The sequence below is a fragment of the Manis javanica genome, chromosome 1 (genome assembly GCF_040802235.1).
Source record: "Manis javanica isolate MJ-LG chromosome 1, MJ_LKY, whole genome shotgun sequence".
Lineage (NCBI taxonomy): Eukaryota > Metazoa > Chordata > Mammalia > Pholidota > Manidae > Manis > Manis javanica.
Genome location: NC_133156.1, coordinates 63707487 through 63727867, shown reverse-complemented (window position 1 = coordinate 63727867; position 20381 = coordinate 63707487). Strand labels below are relative to the sequence as shown.

General features: G+C 34.6%; 1 protein-coding gene across 11 annotated transcripts in view; it reads left to right on the top strand.

Moving 5' to 3' along the window:
- The window catches only part of FER (FER tyrosine kinase), a 461718-nt gene that overhangs the window by 322685 nt on the left and 118652 nt on the right, over positions 1–20381 (top strand). For all 11 annotated transcript variants that reach the window (XM_073233126.1, XM_037011947.2, XM_073233137.1 and 8 more), the window contains one exon: positions 17172–17295. In XM_073233126.1, coding sequence (XP_073089227.1) covers positions 17172–17295 — 124 coding nt within the window. The remainder of the gene's footprint in view (positions 1–17171; positions 17296–20381) is intronic.

Below are 20381 nucleotides of genomic sequence, written 5' to 3'. Positions count from 1 at the left end.
TATTTTCAGAAAAGAATCATGGAAAAATAAATTGAGGGCTATTTCAGAGGGACACACACTCTTTAACATTAGCTTTCAGTGTTTATCAGTATGTAATCATCTAAAGATTAGATTTTTGGATTGGAACCTTCACAACATCCATGTAAGTTTTTATAATTACATGTGGCTACTTTTCTTTGTGGCTCTTGTTGTTGTTGTCGTAAGATTTTATATCATCACATAAGCCGAACTACATATGAAGAGGAAGAAGGCTAAGGAAGGACGGGAGCAGAGAGCAGAGCTGGAGACAAGTCTGTAAAACTTCAGAAACTAGACATTCAGGTCATCTTCTGTCATGTTACAGAATAATGATGGAATCAATTTTTTGATAAATGTGACATAAACAATATGTCTACATTACACTAAAAGAAAATTTTCTTAGTGTGCTCTAATTGAAGTAACTTTTATCTTCTTATTTCATCTAGTCTCATAGATCAGATCTGTGTGATAATTTTAGTGGTCATTCTGAATGGTTGCCTCATTTCTAATTCCAAGTTAGTGGATACATGTGTTTTTTAATGACATTGTGCTCCAGTAGCATTCTCAGACTGAAAGTCTGGAGGAGTTCAGTATAATAGCAATAACAATATAATTAACAGCAACAATAAGAGCAAATATTTCTTAAGTTTAGCTTTCTCTCTGTTGGGCACTGTGCTCACCTCTGAGTCTTCACTACAGTTCTGTTAGGTAGTTATTATTAGGCCACAGTTATGTATGATGAGCCTGAGGGCCAGAGAACTTTGTTTTTCCCAAAAGGGCATATTGCTAGAGCCATTACATAATCTATCTTCTCATATAGATACAATAAAGAGAAAGCGAAGAAAAAATATTTCTTTTTGTTGTGTTGAGAACTTAGGATTTATTCTCTTAACAACTTTCATATTTATCATACAGCAGTGCTACCTATAGCCATCATACTGTATATTATATCCACAGTACTTATTTAATCATATAACCAGAAATTTATACCTTTTTGACCACCTTTATCCATTTCCCCAACTCTTCAACCTCTGCCTCTAGTTACCACAAATCTGATTCCTTGTGCTATGAGTTTGGTTTTTTGGCTGGCTGGTGTTTTTTTTTGATATTCCTCATGTAAGTGAAATCCTACACTATTTCTTTCTCTGACATGTTTTTACTTAGCATAATGCCCTCAAGGTCCATGCATGTTGTGAAGGGCAAAATTTCCTGCCTTTTTATGGCTGAATAATATTCCATTGTACCTATGTATTGGAACTTCTTTATGTTTATCCACTGGTTTATCTAGGTTGTTTCCATGTCTAGGCTACTGTAAATAAATGCTGTTATAAACTGGGGCTACAGGCACCTTTTTGAGTTAGAGTGTTCATTTCCTTTGGATATTCCCAGAAATGGAATTGTTGGATATTATGGTAGTTTTATTTTTAAATTTTAGGGACCCTCCATATTGTTTTCCATAGTGGCTGTACCAATTTACAATCCCAACAGTGCACAAAGGGTCCCTTCACATCCTCACCAGCATTTGTTATCTTTTGTTGTTTTGGTGATGACCATTCTACCAGTCATGAGGTGGTATCTCATTGTGGTTTTAATTTTCATTTCCCCAATGACTAGTGATATAGAGCATTATTTCATGTACCTGTTAGCCTTTTGTGTATCTTCTTTGGAGAAATGACTATTTGAGTCTTTTGCTGATTTTGAAACTGGATTATTGATTTCTTTGTTTTTTAAATTGTCATATGAGTTCTTTATGTATTTTGTACATTAACCTCTTATCAGATACATGGTTTGCAAATATTTTTTTCCTGTGTTGTAGGTTGTCTTTTCACTTTGTTGATGGTTTCCTTTGCTGTGCAGAAGCTTTTTAGCTGATGGTAACCTCACTTGTTTATTTTTGCTTTTGTTGCTTTAACTTTTGGTGTCAGATTAAAAATTCTCACTAAGGAGCTTATGTCAAGGAGTTTACCACCTGTTTTCTTCTAAGAGTTTTAGGGTTTCAGGTCTTTCATTCAGGTCTTTAATGCATTTGGAGTTAATGTTTGTGTATAGTGTAAGACAGTCACCTTTTTTCACTCTTTTACATATGAATATCCAATTTTTACAATACCACTTACTGAACAGACTGTCCTTTCTCCATTATAAATTCTTGGCTCCTTTGTTGTAAATTAATTATCACATAGATGTGGATTTATTTCTGGGCTCTCTATTTTGCACCATTTATCTATGGATCTCTTCATGTGGTGACTATTATACTGTTGATTACTGTGACTTAGTAGTATGGTTTAAAATCAGGGAGCTTGAAAACCCCAGCTTTGTTCTTCTTTCTCAAGATTACATTAAGTATTTTGGTTCTTGTGACTCAGTACAAATTTTAGTATTATTTGCTCTAGTTCTGTGAGAAATGCCATTGGCATTTTGATAGGGATTGCATTGAATCTGTAAATCGCTTTGGCAGGATGGCCATTTTGACAATATTAATTCTTCCTGTCCATGAGCATGGGCTAGCTTTCCATTGTTTGTTTGTATTTCAGTTTCTTTCATCAATGTCTCATTTTGTCATGGTTTTTGTGTTTCTTCCTTTGTATTAGATAGGTCTGCTATGCCTCCTGGTCTAGAGAGTAATGGCTTTATGAAGAAGGCATCCTGTGGTGCCCAGAAAGAAGTTCAAGACTTTACTCACCAGTGCCTGGTTCTCCTTTGCAATGGAGTCTCAGTTGCTGTTGGTGAGCTATGGGTGGGCTCCCTTTCTGTCTGTCTGCTGGCAGTGGTCTGTCTTAGTCCATTGCTGATGGCTATTTGCCTCAGTGGGCTTTTTTTCATTAGAGCAGTGGTGCCTCTGCTGGGGTAGTTGTGAGTGGGGCCGCCATCTGCCTTCCCTGTAGTAATGCAGCTGGAGGTGTTGTTGGGCCCATGGAGTGGGCAGCACAGTTGCATGGCTCTGGGGCATAAGGCAGGGTGGGAAGGCAAAGGCACAGCCCTGGGCCAGGCTGCCCCCAAGGAGAAAGAAATGTTTGGAGCTTGCTCCCACAGTCACTTCCCCAGTTTGGCTGAGATAGGGCCAAGAAAGCTGGGAAAGCCTCCCTCTGCCTCCCAAGCAGCAATGTCTTCTTCTCCTTGCCAGGCAACAAAGTTTGAATCTGTTGGGCTGGGCAGGTGGGCAGGTGCATATGGAAGTGCCTCAGGGCCATGAGTGGGAGATGGACCATTTGGAGCTAGTTCCCTTGAGCACCCGACCAGTTGGGCTGAGGAAGAGCTGAGGAAGGTTTGTCCACCTGCTCTATTTCCTCCAGAAAGAGCTCCCTCAAGCCACTGCTCTTCTAGCACACTTTCCACTGCTGGTAAAGATTTCAAACTCCCACCTCTGTGTTGAGTCTCAGTGGGACCACTGGAGCATGCCTGTCTTCCACACGTGGCCAGAGTCTCAACCTGCCAGAGTGCTCCAGGTTGCCATGGTTTCTAGCCCTGTTAATCACCAATGCCTGATGCAAAGTAGACTTGTATAACCAGAGCAGTGCTCTAGGGTCAGGTGTGTAGAGTTCCTGAACACCTATCCCTTTCCTGCTCTGTTCTTTTTCCTCCCACTTGTGGGGTGGGATGGGGGAAGGGCTGGGGTCCCAAATGATCATGGGTCTACTACTTTGCCCTTCTCTGTGTGGTCTGCTCTTCACCAGGTGTAGGTGGTCTCTTCTGCAGTCTTTAGGACATTTTCAGGGTTAGTTGTATTTGTTGTTGTTGCTTCCGTGTGTGTGTGTGTGTGTGTGTGTGTGTGTGTGTGTGTGTGTGTGTGTGTGTGTGTGGTGTGTGTGTGTGTGTGTGTGTGTGTGTGTGTGTGTGTGTGTGTGTGTGTGTGTGTGTGTGTGTGTGTGTGTGTGTGTGTGTGTGTGTGTGTGTGTGTGTGTGTGTGTGTGTGTGTGTGTGTGTGTGTGTGCCTGCCTTAATATTCTACCGTCTTTTTCCCCCTTCTCTCCAAGAAGTTGTATTTACAATGTAGTATCAATTGTAATGAAACTTGCTTAGATTTTTCACACCATTTTGATTTCCCCTTACCATATAAATTAACTCCTAACTCCCTTCAAGTCTGGTCATTTAACAAGAATTACAAAAAGAAAACCTTAAAGTAAGTTAAAATAATCAAAATGTTTTGCAGCAATAATTACTGCATTCAGAATAATTTTAAAAATATACATGCATCTCTTATGGAAATTATTTGCAAAGAAAGCAGACTGCAGAAGTAATTTTTCAACGATTTGACACTCATTTAAAAAGATAGTATCAATTTGTTTTGGTTTATACTGCAAGGCCTTTTGGAAACTCTCTTTTAATCTAACAGAGGCAGACCACTTACTCTGGTTTCCTGACCTTTTCTGGACAGCCCAAGTGCCCCTTTTCATTTATACCTCTTCCCATTATATCTAGTTTTACTGCCTTGTCATTAATCTACTTATCTGACTTTTCTTCCTCTATGGCTAATAACCTCTGTGCATATATTATTCACAATTCATATCATTTGACTATTCCTTTATTTCTGTCTGACATAAAGGAAAAATGGCAAGGGAATGGATATTATGCAACTAACTTATTTTGTCTTTTTTAAACCTTTTTCAAGTTTGACAAAAGGGGTTTATTTTATAAAGGACTTCCAAATGTATTACCTGAATAAATTTTTTATAATCATAAATAACAAACCTGGTTTGTTTTACTTTACATAGTACTATAATTTGCATTTTTACCTAGGAGGAAATTATGCTTTAAAAAAGCTATTTAGTGTAAGCTTGTAAAGCAAAAGAGTTTCTGAAATAATCTAGCCAGCACCAATGTTAGCTATCATTAGTTCCCCAAAGGGTGATGAAGTCCAAGGCTGGGCCTAAAAGTATCTGGGATTGCTTCACAATGGTCCAACAGCTATGCAAAAAAATACGTAGAGCATAAGAATACAGAAGGAGAAAAATTAAGCATAGGGACATCCCTCTTCATCTTGTATTACATAGCATTATAGACTCAAGGATATGACCATGGAATTTATAAACTATCACAGATGTGGTAATCTTGAAAAAAATACTTGTGGAGGTACTTCATTATTAACAGAACTTTTTTCACTCCTCACTGTCAAGAAGGTTGTTACAATCTGTATGTCTAACAATGTCACATTATTTATATATTCCCATCTCTGGGTAATTTCTTTACATCTGTTTTAAAAAAATGTAATTATTGTCTGGCTCCCAGTTTCTTTTTTCTCAGTCAACTTGGATAGGTCAGGAGAATCAAGCCAGCTCACACTGATGGCCTTTTCTCTTGGGCTTCCTTCAAGAACAGTTTGCCTTTAGCTATCTATTCACTGACTCCTCCCCTTTTCCATCTTACAGGCAATGAGAATAAGAAGGCAATAAACTGCTTCAGAGTAGACAACTTCTGTAGAATCTAGTTACACATTCAGTAAATGTTTACCAAATAACCCTAACTATAATGGACATAGTTATATACTGAGAATATAAAATATCCTAAGCTCTTTACCTTCTAAAAGTTGGCTTCTAGTTTACATCTATAAAATATTGCCACCATCAGATTTACATAGAAAGTCCACACTATTTTCTACTATTGGAATATTGTTAATGTTGGTCCCTATATAACTTATTAAGTCCATAAGACAAGAAAACTATAAATTGGATTTTAGAATATAACTACCAGGTAAATTTTTTTATCAACATTTTTGCCTATTTTCTGAAATGAAAGGAAGAGAAAAAAGTGAGATTGCCTTAACTTTTTTTCTTGTTTCCATATATCTACAGATTATATTTAAGATCCTAAAATCTTAATTACCACCAAGTTGAATACCAGATTGAGTAAATGATCGGGGCTTTTAAAGATAAACTTGTATAAAATATCCTTGTCTCTTTTTTCCAGTAGAGGTAGAAGACTTAGAAGAGCAGATGTTTACCAGAACCTATTTAATCTTAGTTTAATAGCACAGACCTATTTAAACTCAACTTAATCAGATGCTGTAGTCAATGGAATACTATTTAGCCATAAGAAATAAACAAATCCTACCATTTGCAACAACATGGATGGAGCTAGAGGATATTATGTTCAGTGAAATAAGTCAGGCAGAGAAAGACAAATACCAAATGATTTTCCTCATTTGTGCAGTATAACAACAAAGCAAAACTGAAGGAAGAAAATAGCAGCAGACTCACAGACTCCAAGAAGGGACTAGCAGTTACCAAAGGAGAGGGGTAAGGGAGGGGGGTTGGGGATGGAGGGAGAAGGGGGTTGAGGGGTATCATGATTAGTGCACATGGTATGTGGGGGGTCACGGGGAATACAGTGTAGCACAGAGAAGACAAGTAGTGACTCTGTGACATCTTACTACACTGATGGACAGTGACTGCAATGGGGTATGGGAAGGGCACTCCGTAATAAGGGTGAATGTAGTAACGACATTTTTTTCTTGTGAAACCTTCGTAACATTGTATATCAATGATACCGTAATAAAAAAATTGATTAAATAAATAAATAAGATGCTGTAGTTATTGAAGCATCCTAACCAGTTGCACTGGGGAAAAGGCAGGAGTGAATAAAAATAAATAAATAAATAAATAAATAAAAATAAATAAATAAAAAATAAATAATAAATAAATAAATAAATAAATAAATAAAAGTGAAGAAAGCCTTCTGCAAGTGGTGATATGTGTATATTTAAAAACCTTTCTCTGTCTAGGAAAGTAGAGAGAGATTAGAAATTTGTTAGTGGCTTTTTTATATAGTTATTCCAGACTAGTGCTCCTAAGTGTGGAATGAAACCTGTATTCCTTTATTGTAAGTCTTGACTGAAAGTTTTGTGGTGCAGTATTACACCAAGTTTACTAAGAATTAATTGCAAAACCTTATGGTGGTAGTTTTAGCTTTTTCTTCTCATTTTTTCCTAGCATTAATGAAATGTTTTCCTCTATGTACAGTTGCAAGTCAGATAAACTGTGTCCTAGTTGTAGAAAGATTTACAGTACAGATACTAGAACCTCTAGGCAAATGTTTGGCTTCAGATCACTATAACCAGGCAAGGAAGTGATACCCAGGAAAGGTTATAGTTACACGAAAGAAATCCATTCAAGGTAGAAGGGGTCATGTCAGATTAGATCCTGCAGATTTTTAGGGCACCCTTTCCCCTGTGTAAACTGCACTACAGTGTCCTGTCACATACTATACCTGAGCCACTGACAACTGTCATCCTGAGCCCAGTTCTAGACTAAATACTAACATGTACTCTTGAAATCATTTCTGATAATTTAGGAATTACTTAAAAGGACTCATTTCCTTTCACCAGTCTGTCCACATTTTTGAGTGGATCATGATCTCAGCATGGTCTGCATTTCAGATTATGAGTTTTGTAGTTTAATAAAACTTCTACCTTTTTTGATAAATACAATTATTTTTTGTTCTTGGATAAAATAAATAAAGTGTAACCAAAGTGAAAAAGGAAATCCCAAGTATGTGTGCCATTTTTCTCTCTGCTTGCTCATTAAACTTGTGTTCATGTCATAAAGTGAAAATAATAACCAATAAGAGATGACCAACAATAACTTGAAAAGAGTGCCTGTGTAATATATATCCTTTTGTACTCTCTGGCATTTAACCTATCCTTTTATTGAAAACAGTTTTAATTGCTTCTTTGCACATGGTGCTGTACAAAGTGACTTACCTACTAGACCTGGAATACTGCATGTGAGTGGTTGTGAAAAAGTCGCATAGACAATAACTTAATAACAAACCCACATAAACAGTTAATGAAATATTTACTGTTTGTAAAGGAAAGTTATATGGGTTGTGAAGGCATAGGTGATGATTACTTATTTTGAGCTGTTGATATTGGTAAAGTCATCTTTTGTTGAATGACAAATATGCTTAAGGATTTTAAGCCTGAATAATGAGAGCAAATTAGATGGCAAACTGTAAGACAAGATGATTCCATTTTCTTGCTAGAGTTTGGGATCTAAAACAAAAGTTCTTACTAATCCAAAAGTGAATGATTAAGAGTTTGGACTAAAGCAGTAATAGAAAAGGCTAAATGGTAGAAGCAAGGAAGAGGATTGTAAATTGGATATGCAGTATGATAATAAACAAGTGATTATTCTCTGATTGCTTAAATCAGATATCATATGATAGCACTAATCACTGGGATGGGGAGAGCTGGGGATGGAGAATTGCAGAGGAGCTCCAGCTTTATCAACAGGCCATACACACAGGGAGCAGTGCTGCAGTCCTGGAGCAAAGATGATATTAGATAGTAAGGATGGAAGACCTCTACAGTTAGTAAAGTATGACTGCATGCAAAGAAAGTGTCCAGAGTAGAGCATATTAAGACTAGGAACCCAGAGATGGTGGCTAAATAATCTCCACATTCCTCTGAGCTTCTGGGCCTATATTTGGCTTTAGAGGGCATTTTAAGCCGTCACTTTAAGCAATGGGTGAAATCCAGAGAAATTGAGCAGTTTACCTAAATCCCTACATACAACTAATTACTGACAAAGTTGAGATGAGAAGGCATTCTGCAGGTTTATATAGTAAAACTCTGTTAAAGTTAATCTTAAAAGACATATAGAAACTGGTTTTTTTTCCTTTAGATAACTTGAAATTTACTGCATGCATGGTTCTTATCTCTTTCTTGAAAGTACTTATCCTCAGAAAAACACTTAAGACTAAATTACTTTAATGCATCTTTTTTTTTCCTCTTAGATTTAAGAACATTCAGCATAATTGGGAACTTGTTTCATGGTGATTTGAATTAGAATATCTGTTTATGGCCAAACATTCTTGGGCTTCTAGAAGATCATAATTGTATCTAGCACAGACTTACATTCTACTAGGAAAACTCCAAATAAGGCATTAACATTTATATTTCATATTCTAAATGAAATTTAAGGGAAAAAATGTCAATTTTAGAGGGAACCCAATTTAGCTTTTCCTCCTAAGCAGTTACTTGAGAGAAAACTTCATATTCATCAGTGGTAGTGCTAGTTTAGCACAGAAATTTCAGCAACCTGAAAATATAAACAAATACAAACAGAAATTTGAGTCGTATTTCCTGGGTGTTTACTTTTTAAGAACTCTTCCTCTTAATTTATTTCTATCCCTTTTGAAATAAATACAAGTGTGCCTTTTTTGCCCACCCTCCCTCCATTGAAATTTTGCTCCATCCTACAAAACCTTACCGACTTTTTGAATCCTTCTCCAGTCCCACAAGTTAGATTTCATTGCATGTTTCTGAACCATTACAACATATTACTTATGCATCTATTCAGCTTTTTATTTCACTGTCTCTTCTTATACTTTATTTCTGAAATTGTTATCTTATTAGACTGAGAACAACTGGGAGGCAGAGAATATGCTTTAATCTTTAGTAGGTCTTCAACAATTTACCTGGAATCCTATGGAATTGAATTAAGCACCTACTTTTTTTTTTTCAGTCTTATTTTTTTCTGCTCTAAAGTCCTTTGAGCATTATTCTTCTCTGTATCCTTTCTAGGTAGAACTCTACCTCTACCTAATATATAACGGACTTTCTGTGAGATGGCTGGCAGAAGAGCTTAACTGTGTTACCTAAGAGACCAGCCACTGTGCAGCCTGTCAGGAGCTGCCACAGCTTCTCCTGTGGCAGAGTTTGGTGTTGCTCACTGTCATATGTGTCCCATGTGACATATGACAGATGTATGTCTTTGAGGGCACAGTCACTGCTCTGTACCTGGAAAACTGCTATTGCCAAGAGCATTCTGATCTCTAGACAAAATACATGGATTTGAGACCCAACACTGCCCCTTACTTGGTAGTATATTCTTGGGAAAGTCAAGTAATATTTACAGTGTTACTAGAGGGTTTAATGAGACAATGCCTATGACACCACATATAAACTATTAAATATATGCAAGAAACTTTAATATTAAGCTCTTCTACCTAAGAGTTTTACTTCTTAGAGAAAGGGAACATTTTTCCTAAATCTCACTGAAATTCTGAGAGTTAATGTACTAAGTACTACTTATAATAAGATATTACTAAAATAATTGTATCTGTACTTTATTAGAATGTCAATAATCTTATATAGGTTTACCTAAGATAGATCACATTAAAGATTTAAGCAGCTAGAAAAGTTATCCATCCTAGGAAATTTTAATTCTTCTAAAATCTTTATTATGACCAGTCATATTTTTCATTGACTATTCACCATTGTGGAAATATATCAGACTCATCACAAGTATTCACTTTGGTTTTTTTTATCCTAAATACTAAACAACATAGCTTTCTGTTTTAAGGGGAAAAAAATGGGTAGGGGTCGGGGGTTAAATTCTCCTGAAGCAAATAGTTGAAGGTGGAAAGATAATGTGAACCCATACATGAGGTTCTCTCAGTGTATTTGAAGAAAATAATTTAAACATGGTATCCTAGTACCTATGTGGAGTATAAGAACAAAGAAAAAAATCAAAGGAACAAAACAGCAGCAAACTCACAGAACCCAAGAATGGACTAACAGCTACCAAAAGGAAAGGGACTGGGGAGGGTGGGAGGGAAGGGAGGGAAAAGGGGGGGGAAAGGGACATTACAATTAGCAGACATAATGTAGGGGGGTGCACAGGGAGGGCTGTACAACACAGAGAAGACAAGTAGTGATTCTATAGCATCTTACTATGCTGATGGACAGTGACTGTAATGGGGTATATGGTGGAGACTTGATGATGGGGAGAGTTTAGTAACCATAAAGTTGCTCATGTAATTGTAGATTAATGATACCAAAAGAGAAAAAAAAAGAAAAGAAAAATGTAAAGCTTACTTGAAACCTGAAATTGTGCAGAAAATTACCAAGTTCTTCACTAAAAAAAAAAAGCTCTTATTTGGTAGCAGCTTTGATACCACCTCAAAAGATTGTTCTTTTCAGGATATCAGAACAATTTCACTTAACTTTTTTTACTATATGTAGCATGCCTTTTATGTCTTTGTCCAGATTCTTGATAAAAATACTGAAAAGGAGATGATCAGGCATGTAATTCCAAGCCACAACCCTAATAAATTCCCGACAGATCTCAAGATGAGATTCCATGGAGGTAAATCAGGATTCCATGGCTATCATTATTCAGCCTACAAATCCACTTAACTATAATGCTGTCCAGAGCAACTCATCTCCATTTTAACCAAAGGATAATAATGATGGGTCAAATGGCTTGCTGAAATCTTATTGCATTACAGTTGACGCTTGAACAATACAGGTTTGAATTACATGAATCCATTTATACATAGATTTTTTTTAGTAAATATATTGGAAATTTGGAGATTTACAACAATTTGAAAAAAAATTCTTTTTTCCAGCTTACCGTATTGTAATGATACAGTATATAATGCATATACATACAAAATATGTGTTAGTCGACTGTTTATGTCATCAGTAAGACTTCTGGTCAACAGTAGGATGTTTGGTATTTGTTTTGAGGGAGTCAAAAGTTATATGTGGATTTTTGCATGGAGGGTTGGTACCCTAACCCCTGTATTACCCAAGGGTCAACTGTATACTGCCTTCCTCTGATGTACTTTTTAATAGTATAAAGAAATCTAGTAAGCTTTTTATTAAAATATGTTCAGAGATACTTTTCCATTGATTGCTTACATTCCTACTCATCTACTGAGCATGGCATTCTTGGTCTTGAATGGCAATACAAGGTCTTGAGTGATCACCCAGGCCATTTCTCAGTGACTTGTTTGTAATGAGCAACTTTGAGGGATGAAGTAATGTCTCACTCTGAAACAACAGGCTTGCTTAATGTCTGCTATAAAATGGCGGCTTTCCCAAAGTTACTCTCCTGAAATGTTTCTTGTTCTTGGTGCAGCCATCCATCTGGGTTTATCCACAACACCCCCATGCTGTGCTATGAATAATAAAGGCTTTCATCTCTGATCTGCGAAAAAATAACAGGCTAATTTACTAGCCTGTAAGTAGGAAAAAGTCCTGAACCAAACAAAGTGTAACACATGTAGAAGGGTACACAAATCATACAGTTAGAGCTCAAATTATCCCAAAGTATACATACCCATGGTAACCATTTCTCTGACTTATAAAATAGATTGCTTTCGCCTGATTTTGAACTTTGTATAATGGAATCAAACCTTATATATTCTTTTGGTCTGGCTTCTTTTGCTCAGCTTTGTTTGCTCATTCATGTTGTGGTTGCAGGCACACATTAATTTTCATTGCTGTGTGTTATTCCATTGTATGAATATACCACAGTTTATTTTTTCATTCTACCACTTATGGCATTTGTAGCTTCCAGCTTGGGACTATTGTGAATAATGTCACTCTGAATATTTTTATATATGTCTGTTAGCTAGATCTACTTGGAGTTAAACTGAAGGGTAAGAATGTGTGTGTATTCAGCTTGAGTACCAAGTACCAAAAGGTTCCATGGTGGTTGTGCCAACTTAGATCCTCACTAATAGTCTATGAGAGAGTCAGTTACTCTGCATCCTTGCCAACATGATGTACGATCATTCTTTTAAGCTATAGCTATTCTGGTAGGTATGAATCACCAGATAACTATAGTTTTAATTTGCTTTTTAGTGACTAATTCTGTTGAACACATTTGTGTCTGCTTATTGGCCCTTTGAAGAAGCTTTTGTGTAAAGTGCTTGTTCAAGACTTTTGCTCCTGTCCCTCTTAGGTTGTCTTTTTATTACTAATTTGTTAGAGTATTTTGTATAGTGTGCATACAATTACTCTTAGTGACATGCATTATAATATTCTTCACAGTATAGTTTACTTTTTCACTACCTTAATAATGCCTTTGGATGAAAGAAGTTCCAAATTTTAATGTAATACAATTTATCCATCTTTTTCCTTTATGAATACAACTTTATGTGTATTATCCCTATGATCATATTCATCGGTGTTTTTTCTAGAAGCTTTATTGTTTTATCTTACATTTGGACATACAATATATCAGGAATGACTTTTTCATCCATAGTATTGCATGCATTAGCTTATAGTCCTTTGTATTGCTGAGAAGCATTCCATTACATAAGTATGCAGCAAAATACCCCTTGGTGTTTTTTCCAGTTTGGGGCTATTATGAATAAAAGTACTATAAAAAGTTTGTACAAATGTTTTTGTAGCCATGTGTTTTCATTACTCTTGGATAAATACATAGAAGTGGAATTGCTAATTCATACTGCTGTACATGTAAGTTTAATTTTATTAGAAACTGTCACTTTTCCAAAGTTGTTATATCATCTAATACATCTGCCAATAATAGGGAAGTTCCAATTATTCTACAACTTTGACAACATTTGGTGTTGTTAATCTTTTTAATTTTAGCCATTATATTATGTGTGAAGTGTTACCTCATTGTAGTTTTTATTTGCATTTCCTTATCAGGACTGATCATGTGTTTATCAGCCACTCATACATCTATCTTTTGTTATTTCATTTGCCTATTTCTATTGTTATTTATCTATTTTGTAACTGCATCACATGTATTCTTTATATAATCTGGAAAAACAGTTCTGAAAGTTCTGGAGATCTATTGCACTATAATGTGAATATACTTAACACTATTTAACTGTATATTTAAAAATAGTTAAATTTTCCAGTGTATTTTTTTTAACCACAATTACAATTTTGTAAAATTTTAAACCTAAGACCCATATCTATGATTCACTTATTACCTATTCACTTTTACAATGATGTCTTTCGATAAGCAAAAATTTTTCCATTTTGATTTGGATGAAATTTTAATTTTCTTTCATTTTCCCCCTTTGTGGTTACTGCTCTTTAAGTTCTAAGAAATATTTAACTATCTAAGATACAGTATCTTAGGTATAACATATCCCTCTTTAAATTATTCCTAAGTATTTTGGGTTTTGATTCTGTTATAAAGGATATTTTTCTAATTTCAAACTATCTCTCAATTCAGGCAAAACAGTTCAAGGTGAATTATAGACAGTTAATAATGCTAGGTGGATGAAATTATCAACAGCTTCTTCAAAAAAGAGCAGTCTCTTATAGAGAGAACCACTATGGAAAGATACCTGTACTTGATTCATGTGAAGAATCAAGTGTTGTGGATAGTCACTAAGAAGAGATTCTGTGGCAGGCTACCTTAGATTCCTGATGAGTGATTTAAAATTCATGCTTATACTTTGCTCCTTGATGAGCAAGATTGGCAATTCGTATTTGACATGAAAATAGGGAAACATACAGAGAGATTAGCCAGGAGAATGCTCTAGTTGTCAGTCAAGATGGTAAGGGCTTATACTAAGAACTATCCAAAGGAACTCTGAAGCATGAGATCTTAAAAGGCTCAGTAATAAGTTAAAAATGGCTCCGTTTGTGGGGAAAGGTGAGGAAGATGAAAAACTGAAAACAATGCTAAGAATATACTGGCTTTCCTGATTACATTTTCTTTTTTTTCTCTTTAAAGATGCACTTAGTGAACAGCTTGCTGCCTCAGTACAGCATTCCACTATGCCAAATGAGGGCTGAGTGTGTGGTTTTCCCAGTTTGGGTTACTACATGACATTAGTCTTTTCAGACAAGGTTCCTTAATAGCCATGTTCTGCTAACACTGTAGAACAGTGGGAACGTTTTACATTTCTCTTTTGCACATGATATTTGAAAACGTAACTCAATAGCAGTCATGGTAACAGTTCTATGAAATAAGAGTACATTTCATAGTATTTTAACTGCTGGTTCCAGCTATTATCTTGCCAGACATTATGCAAACTGTCACAACAGATACCCGAGTCAACATTCACAAACTCTCAGAATGTCAGTACTAAAAGTTAGTTTGGAAATAATCAGCTTTTTCCTATTATGGAAGTAGAACTTTTAGGCTTTGAGGGCCATTCAGCCCCTATTGCCCCTCTGCCATCATAGCATGAAAGCATCCATAGACAATATGTAAAGGTATGAATGCAGTGGTTTTCCAATAAAACTTTACAACAAAAAAAAGTAGAGAGCTAGTTTTGGCCTCCGGGCCACAATTTGCAGACACTTGCCTTAAAATTTCAGTATCTCCAAAATCACCACCTTAAAAATAGGTAAATTCAGTTCCCTCCTCCATAATCTGGCTATTTTCTCTGTGCAATCCATCTCTCCTAAGTATGCCCTACATATAGAAGTCAGTACCCTCTGCTTCAGTATTTGCATGATTCTTCTTCAAGAATGTTTTGGCTTACCTCATTCTATAAAATCTATTCTGTGTTTCATGGAGAACAGACTGAATCAGTATTCGTTGTTTATGATCATCACAGATTTTCCCCCTTTTGTTGGGCTGCCCAGTGGCTACAATTCTCACCACTATAGGTTAAAGAGAAAATGTTTAATTTTTAGTAAGAACTCTGAATAATTACATACATGGAGCCCTCAAAATAGCTCCCTACAATTTAATAGTTATTTGATTATTATCCTGTTCTTAAATGTATGAGTGACACAGCTAAACCAAATTTCTCAGGATCAAATTTATATCCTGCAAAACAAAGGTAATGAATTATACCTTTTATGTATCACTAGAGACTGGTACTCTTAATTTAATAAACTTTGAAGTTGTTTGAAAATAAATTTTCTACATGATTCAATGAAGAAGTCATTAGTGGTATAGCTCTTTTTTCCAAACATATTGATAAATAGTATTCTTGTTGAAATTAATGAAAAAGATTATTTTAAGCATATTGCCTATTGATTTTGTAAATGGCCCACCTAAATTTGGATAACATTTGATTTGTAAATAAGGAAAGTTAGAAAGACATTATAAAGAGAGTTTTTTTTCTAGGTAGTCTCATTAAAGAAAAAGCCATTAAGTCTTCACCTCTGGAGGTGTTCCATTTAAGGAAGCCTAGATCCCTGGTGAAGCGGACAAGTAGTTCAGAGATGACAATTAAAATGCTAATCCTTCTTGCAAAATTATGGCTTAAAATCTGAGGGACTAATTAGAGAAAGTGGAAGCAATTGTTTTTAGAGAGCATTCATTCTAATATAAAGACTGCAGTACACTAACACTAAGAAGGAAAAATAATTAAGCCATAGCCTTTAACGATATTAAGAATGAATGCACAGTTTAAGGCTATACTATTTAATATGGTCGTCACTGGCCACATGGCTTCTGAGACTTGAGCTTTTGAAAGTGACTAGTGTTTCTAGAAAACTGAATTTTGAATTTATTTCATTTTAATGGATTTAAATTTGAAAATTAACAGGATTCAGTTATTGGAAAATTTTAAGCATGTTTACAGCAACTTAGTATGTGGCTCTGCTTTTTCAACTGTAAAATTTATGAAATATAACTACAGATCAAATGTTTCAGATGAAAAGTCACATCTAGATTGAGATGTCCCATAAATGTAAAATGAACAATGTATTTTGAAGACTTAGAATGATAAAATGTAGAGTATCTCCAGTATAATTTTTGTAATGATACATGTTGATATAATAATATTTTGGATATATAGGCTAAAGAAAAAATATTAAAATAAATTTCAACTTTTTGTTTGTTGCTTTTCACAATGTGGCAACCAGCAAATTTAAAATTAGTACATTGCTTGCATTATTTTTCTTTTGAACCATGCTGGTTTAAGGAGATTCTTACAGAATCTAGTGTCTAGTAAGATGTCACTAGAATCCATTTGATGCACAAAAATGCAGTCTGACTCAGCAACTAAATATCATCAAAATCATAGCCTTTTTTCCCCTCAGTCTGGCTCTCCAGTCAGTGATGGTATTGTTAATAATCTCAATTTTTTAAGCAGTCACTGGAGCTGATAACTAATTCAGTATCATTTACTTTTCTATTTAACTCATACTAATAATTTTTTTATTATAGATAAGAAAATTTCTTAGAAAATTTTAGCTAGACAAATTATTGAGAAATTGTAACAGAGGAAAAAGTATGGCTTTGTTTGACTATTATTATACGTGTTGGGTAATATACAATATGAAGCATTTAAACTGTATCTGAAAGTTGATAGTGTCCGCTTTTACTAAGATGTGTTCTTTTATCCTCACCACAAACAAAATGGGCAGAAAGCATGGCCAAACTTATAATGTTTATTGTTCTGTCAGGTATCTTTATGGTGAGAAATGTGACTTTCACCATGATTTTGTCTAACTGTTCATCTGTCATTTCTTCTAGGAGGTGATTTCCTCTCCTTCCTGAGAAAGAAGAAGGATGACATAAAACTCAAACAATTAGTGAAATTTTCATTAGATGCTGCTTCTGGTATGTCATATCTCGAGAGTAAAAATTGTATACACAGGTAAGGAGAACAGTTTTAAAACATTTTCCACTTTTATCAGCAGAATGCTAGAAAATCTCATCTATTTGCCAAAATACAGTGATAAATTCCTGTTACAAAGCTTGTATGTTTTCTTGTTGGCTTTTGTGTTTTGTATGAAAGTACTCTTTGACAGTTGTTTACTGAACTGTAACAGGTGTTATAGGAACACTTGTTTTCTATCTCACCTGAGGTAAGTATATCTAATTAGACATTAAGTTACCTGTTAATTATAATTTGTTTTGTTATAATCATCAAAAACATACTGATAAAATGTACAAGTTAGTCTAGAGCAGCTATAGTCTTATACTCAAATGATTGTGTGTTACTTATTCTCGTTTTTCAGGGAAATTACTTATGAAGTTATGGAAAAGTATAATAGGAAGGCAACAATTCATGACAGTGAATTTGGCCAAGAGTAATAGATTTTAGCATACTAGTTATTTCAAAGATTTTAGAGAACTTTCTCTAATTACATTAATGCTGATGACTTCATCTTACTGCTCTTTATAGACTGGTTTTAGTTGCTTATAGCTGAAAATGTTCTTTACTGCTAAGTGTCAGTACAGCTTCAGGTCTCTTGCAGAAATCATGTCACATCCTAAATATGGCTGAGTGTGTATAAACAAAATGAAGTGGGGAATTGATGCAGCTTTAATTTGATATGAATACATCACATAATACTGTTTACTGTGGAGGAGGGTTTGTTGTCAGATTGAACTATTGTGGACTTTAAGCTGGTTTAGTTAGAGGTATATTTTTCTCTGATGTGTTTTATTATACAGCTTTTGACTTAACATACAGGTGAGGTTTATAATGTATAATTACAGTAGAATAAAGTTACCTTTACTTGAAATAAGCATATATTTGATTTTGATGGATATTTTTTACTTAATTTTCCCCAAAAAAATCTTTGCTTAGTGTTCAGTTTTATTTTGAAACCAAAATTATGGCTTATGTGTCAAACATGGTTCAATAATTGCATGTACTTTAAAATACATTTCAATAGAGATACTATTCTAAAAATTAAGACAATTGAACTAAGCTACTTTCCTTATATTTGTTTCCTATGAACATAGATCAAATCACATTATAATATATATTTTTATAAAACATTTGATTTGGACAAAAGTTGCATTATCACTAATTTCCTTATAATTTTTTTGTTAAAAGTAGCAATATGTGTCTTAACCCTTAGAGAAAATCTGTCTTTTTGATTACTCAAGTGTTAAAGCTACTTCAGGTATCAACTTTCTACTGTGGTTATTCATTTTGTCTTAGATTTTTTTCAAACTATTAGACTATCTGTGGTTTTAAACCATAATAAATATGCATTATTGAAACCATCTTATTAATTTGTCAGTTACCAGTAACAGTCTTTAATTTCTGGTGCATTGTGGTTGAGGGAAATGTTTCAATTTCTTCCATTTCATTGTTGTTTCACTGCTTTTGTAGTGATTGCTTTTCTTGCAAAATAGATGACCATATTCTTTTATGTGGCTGTATTATCAGAATAGAAACCAGTCCAAATTAAGACGGCAGCTTTAAAAAATTTATCCCACTCACCAAATCATGACATTATTTGCTATCTGTTATTTTCCCATTTTGCTTTTTAAGAATTTTCATGTGCTTAGAAATTTTTGAAAGTCAACCCATGCTTGACCACATGTCATAGAAGGTTGTGTATAGCCCTGAGCTATTTGCCTCCACGGAAGGTTCCCAATTGAACATTTTGCACATGTCACTGAGAACTGGCTTGACAAATAGTTTCAGTGCCAACTTTCAGAGACTGGTAGTACCTTTTTATATTGAAAAGGATTCCAGGATTGGCAACAAAGAATTCAGTGATTCATGAGTCACATCTGTCAGGGTATCAACAAGCGTTACCACACAAGCCCTAAATGTGTCATTTGTGGCATAGAATACTTTTGTCATACTTTTCTGTTTTTATGTGACTTTCCTTGCTAACTAATATAGCTACAATATATATTTTTTTATAGTCACTTCTGTTGATTTCCTCTAAACTATCTGCTATTTGTATTTCTCTTGTTAATCATTATGGCTTGGTATATTTTATATCTCTAGCCAGTGGTCTTTTGTTCCTCTTTAAACTTATGTCAATGCTATTTTGGATGAATTCATTTCTTTTCTTTTCATTTTAATACCTCACCAGTAGATGACAATGTATTGAGAAAATAAATCATTCTTTCTGTTGAAATTTTTATAGAAGTGAATTGTGGGTAGTGCCCTCTTCCTATGTGTCATCCTGTGGAACTGTTTCTGTGGTAACAGTAGTAATTGCAGTGGAGTTTCAATTGATTTATAGTTAAAAGATATATGAAGACGTATGTATTTTCCCCTAAGAAATATCATATATGCATTTAATATACTTTATATACCATATCTATATCTGTAGCTATACAAATATAGCTACAGATACAGATATATAGATACAGTATTTACTGTAGTGAAAAATGTTTTCTCTTCATTGGAAAATTTCTAATGAAGTATTTCAAAATTAATTAAAATACTCTAAAATATGATTGAAAGTTTCCTTTCATTTTTTAAGTAATGAAGAAAGGCACCAAGCCCCATTCTTGACTCCACAAAATATTAGTAAATGTATGTATGTCTATGGGTTATGAAGCCTGTGTCCCACAAATCAAAGCAAAAATTTTAAATGTGCTTTATATTTATATGAGCTTATAAATTATATACCATTCACTGATTAGAGGTGACTGAAATTCAGTACCTGGAAATATTTCTACTTGTCTCTCCCAAAAATAGTATCTTAACTTTTGGGGGACACATTTTCTTTCTTTACCATTGTTGTATTGTTTGATTTCTGTGAGAAGAGTAGAACAATGTTTCATTATAGATAAACAGGTATGACAGCTATAAAATGGAAACAAGTAATTGCATAAAGAAATGGCCTGCTTTTGGAAAATGTTCTTGTTGTATTTTCATTTCACTTCCGGGAGAGTTCTCTTGGTACCCTAAATTTCTAATTGAAACCATTTCTGTTTACAGTTTGAGAATTGCCGGATATTTAGTGTTTTAGTTTGGTT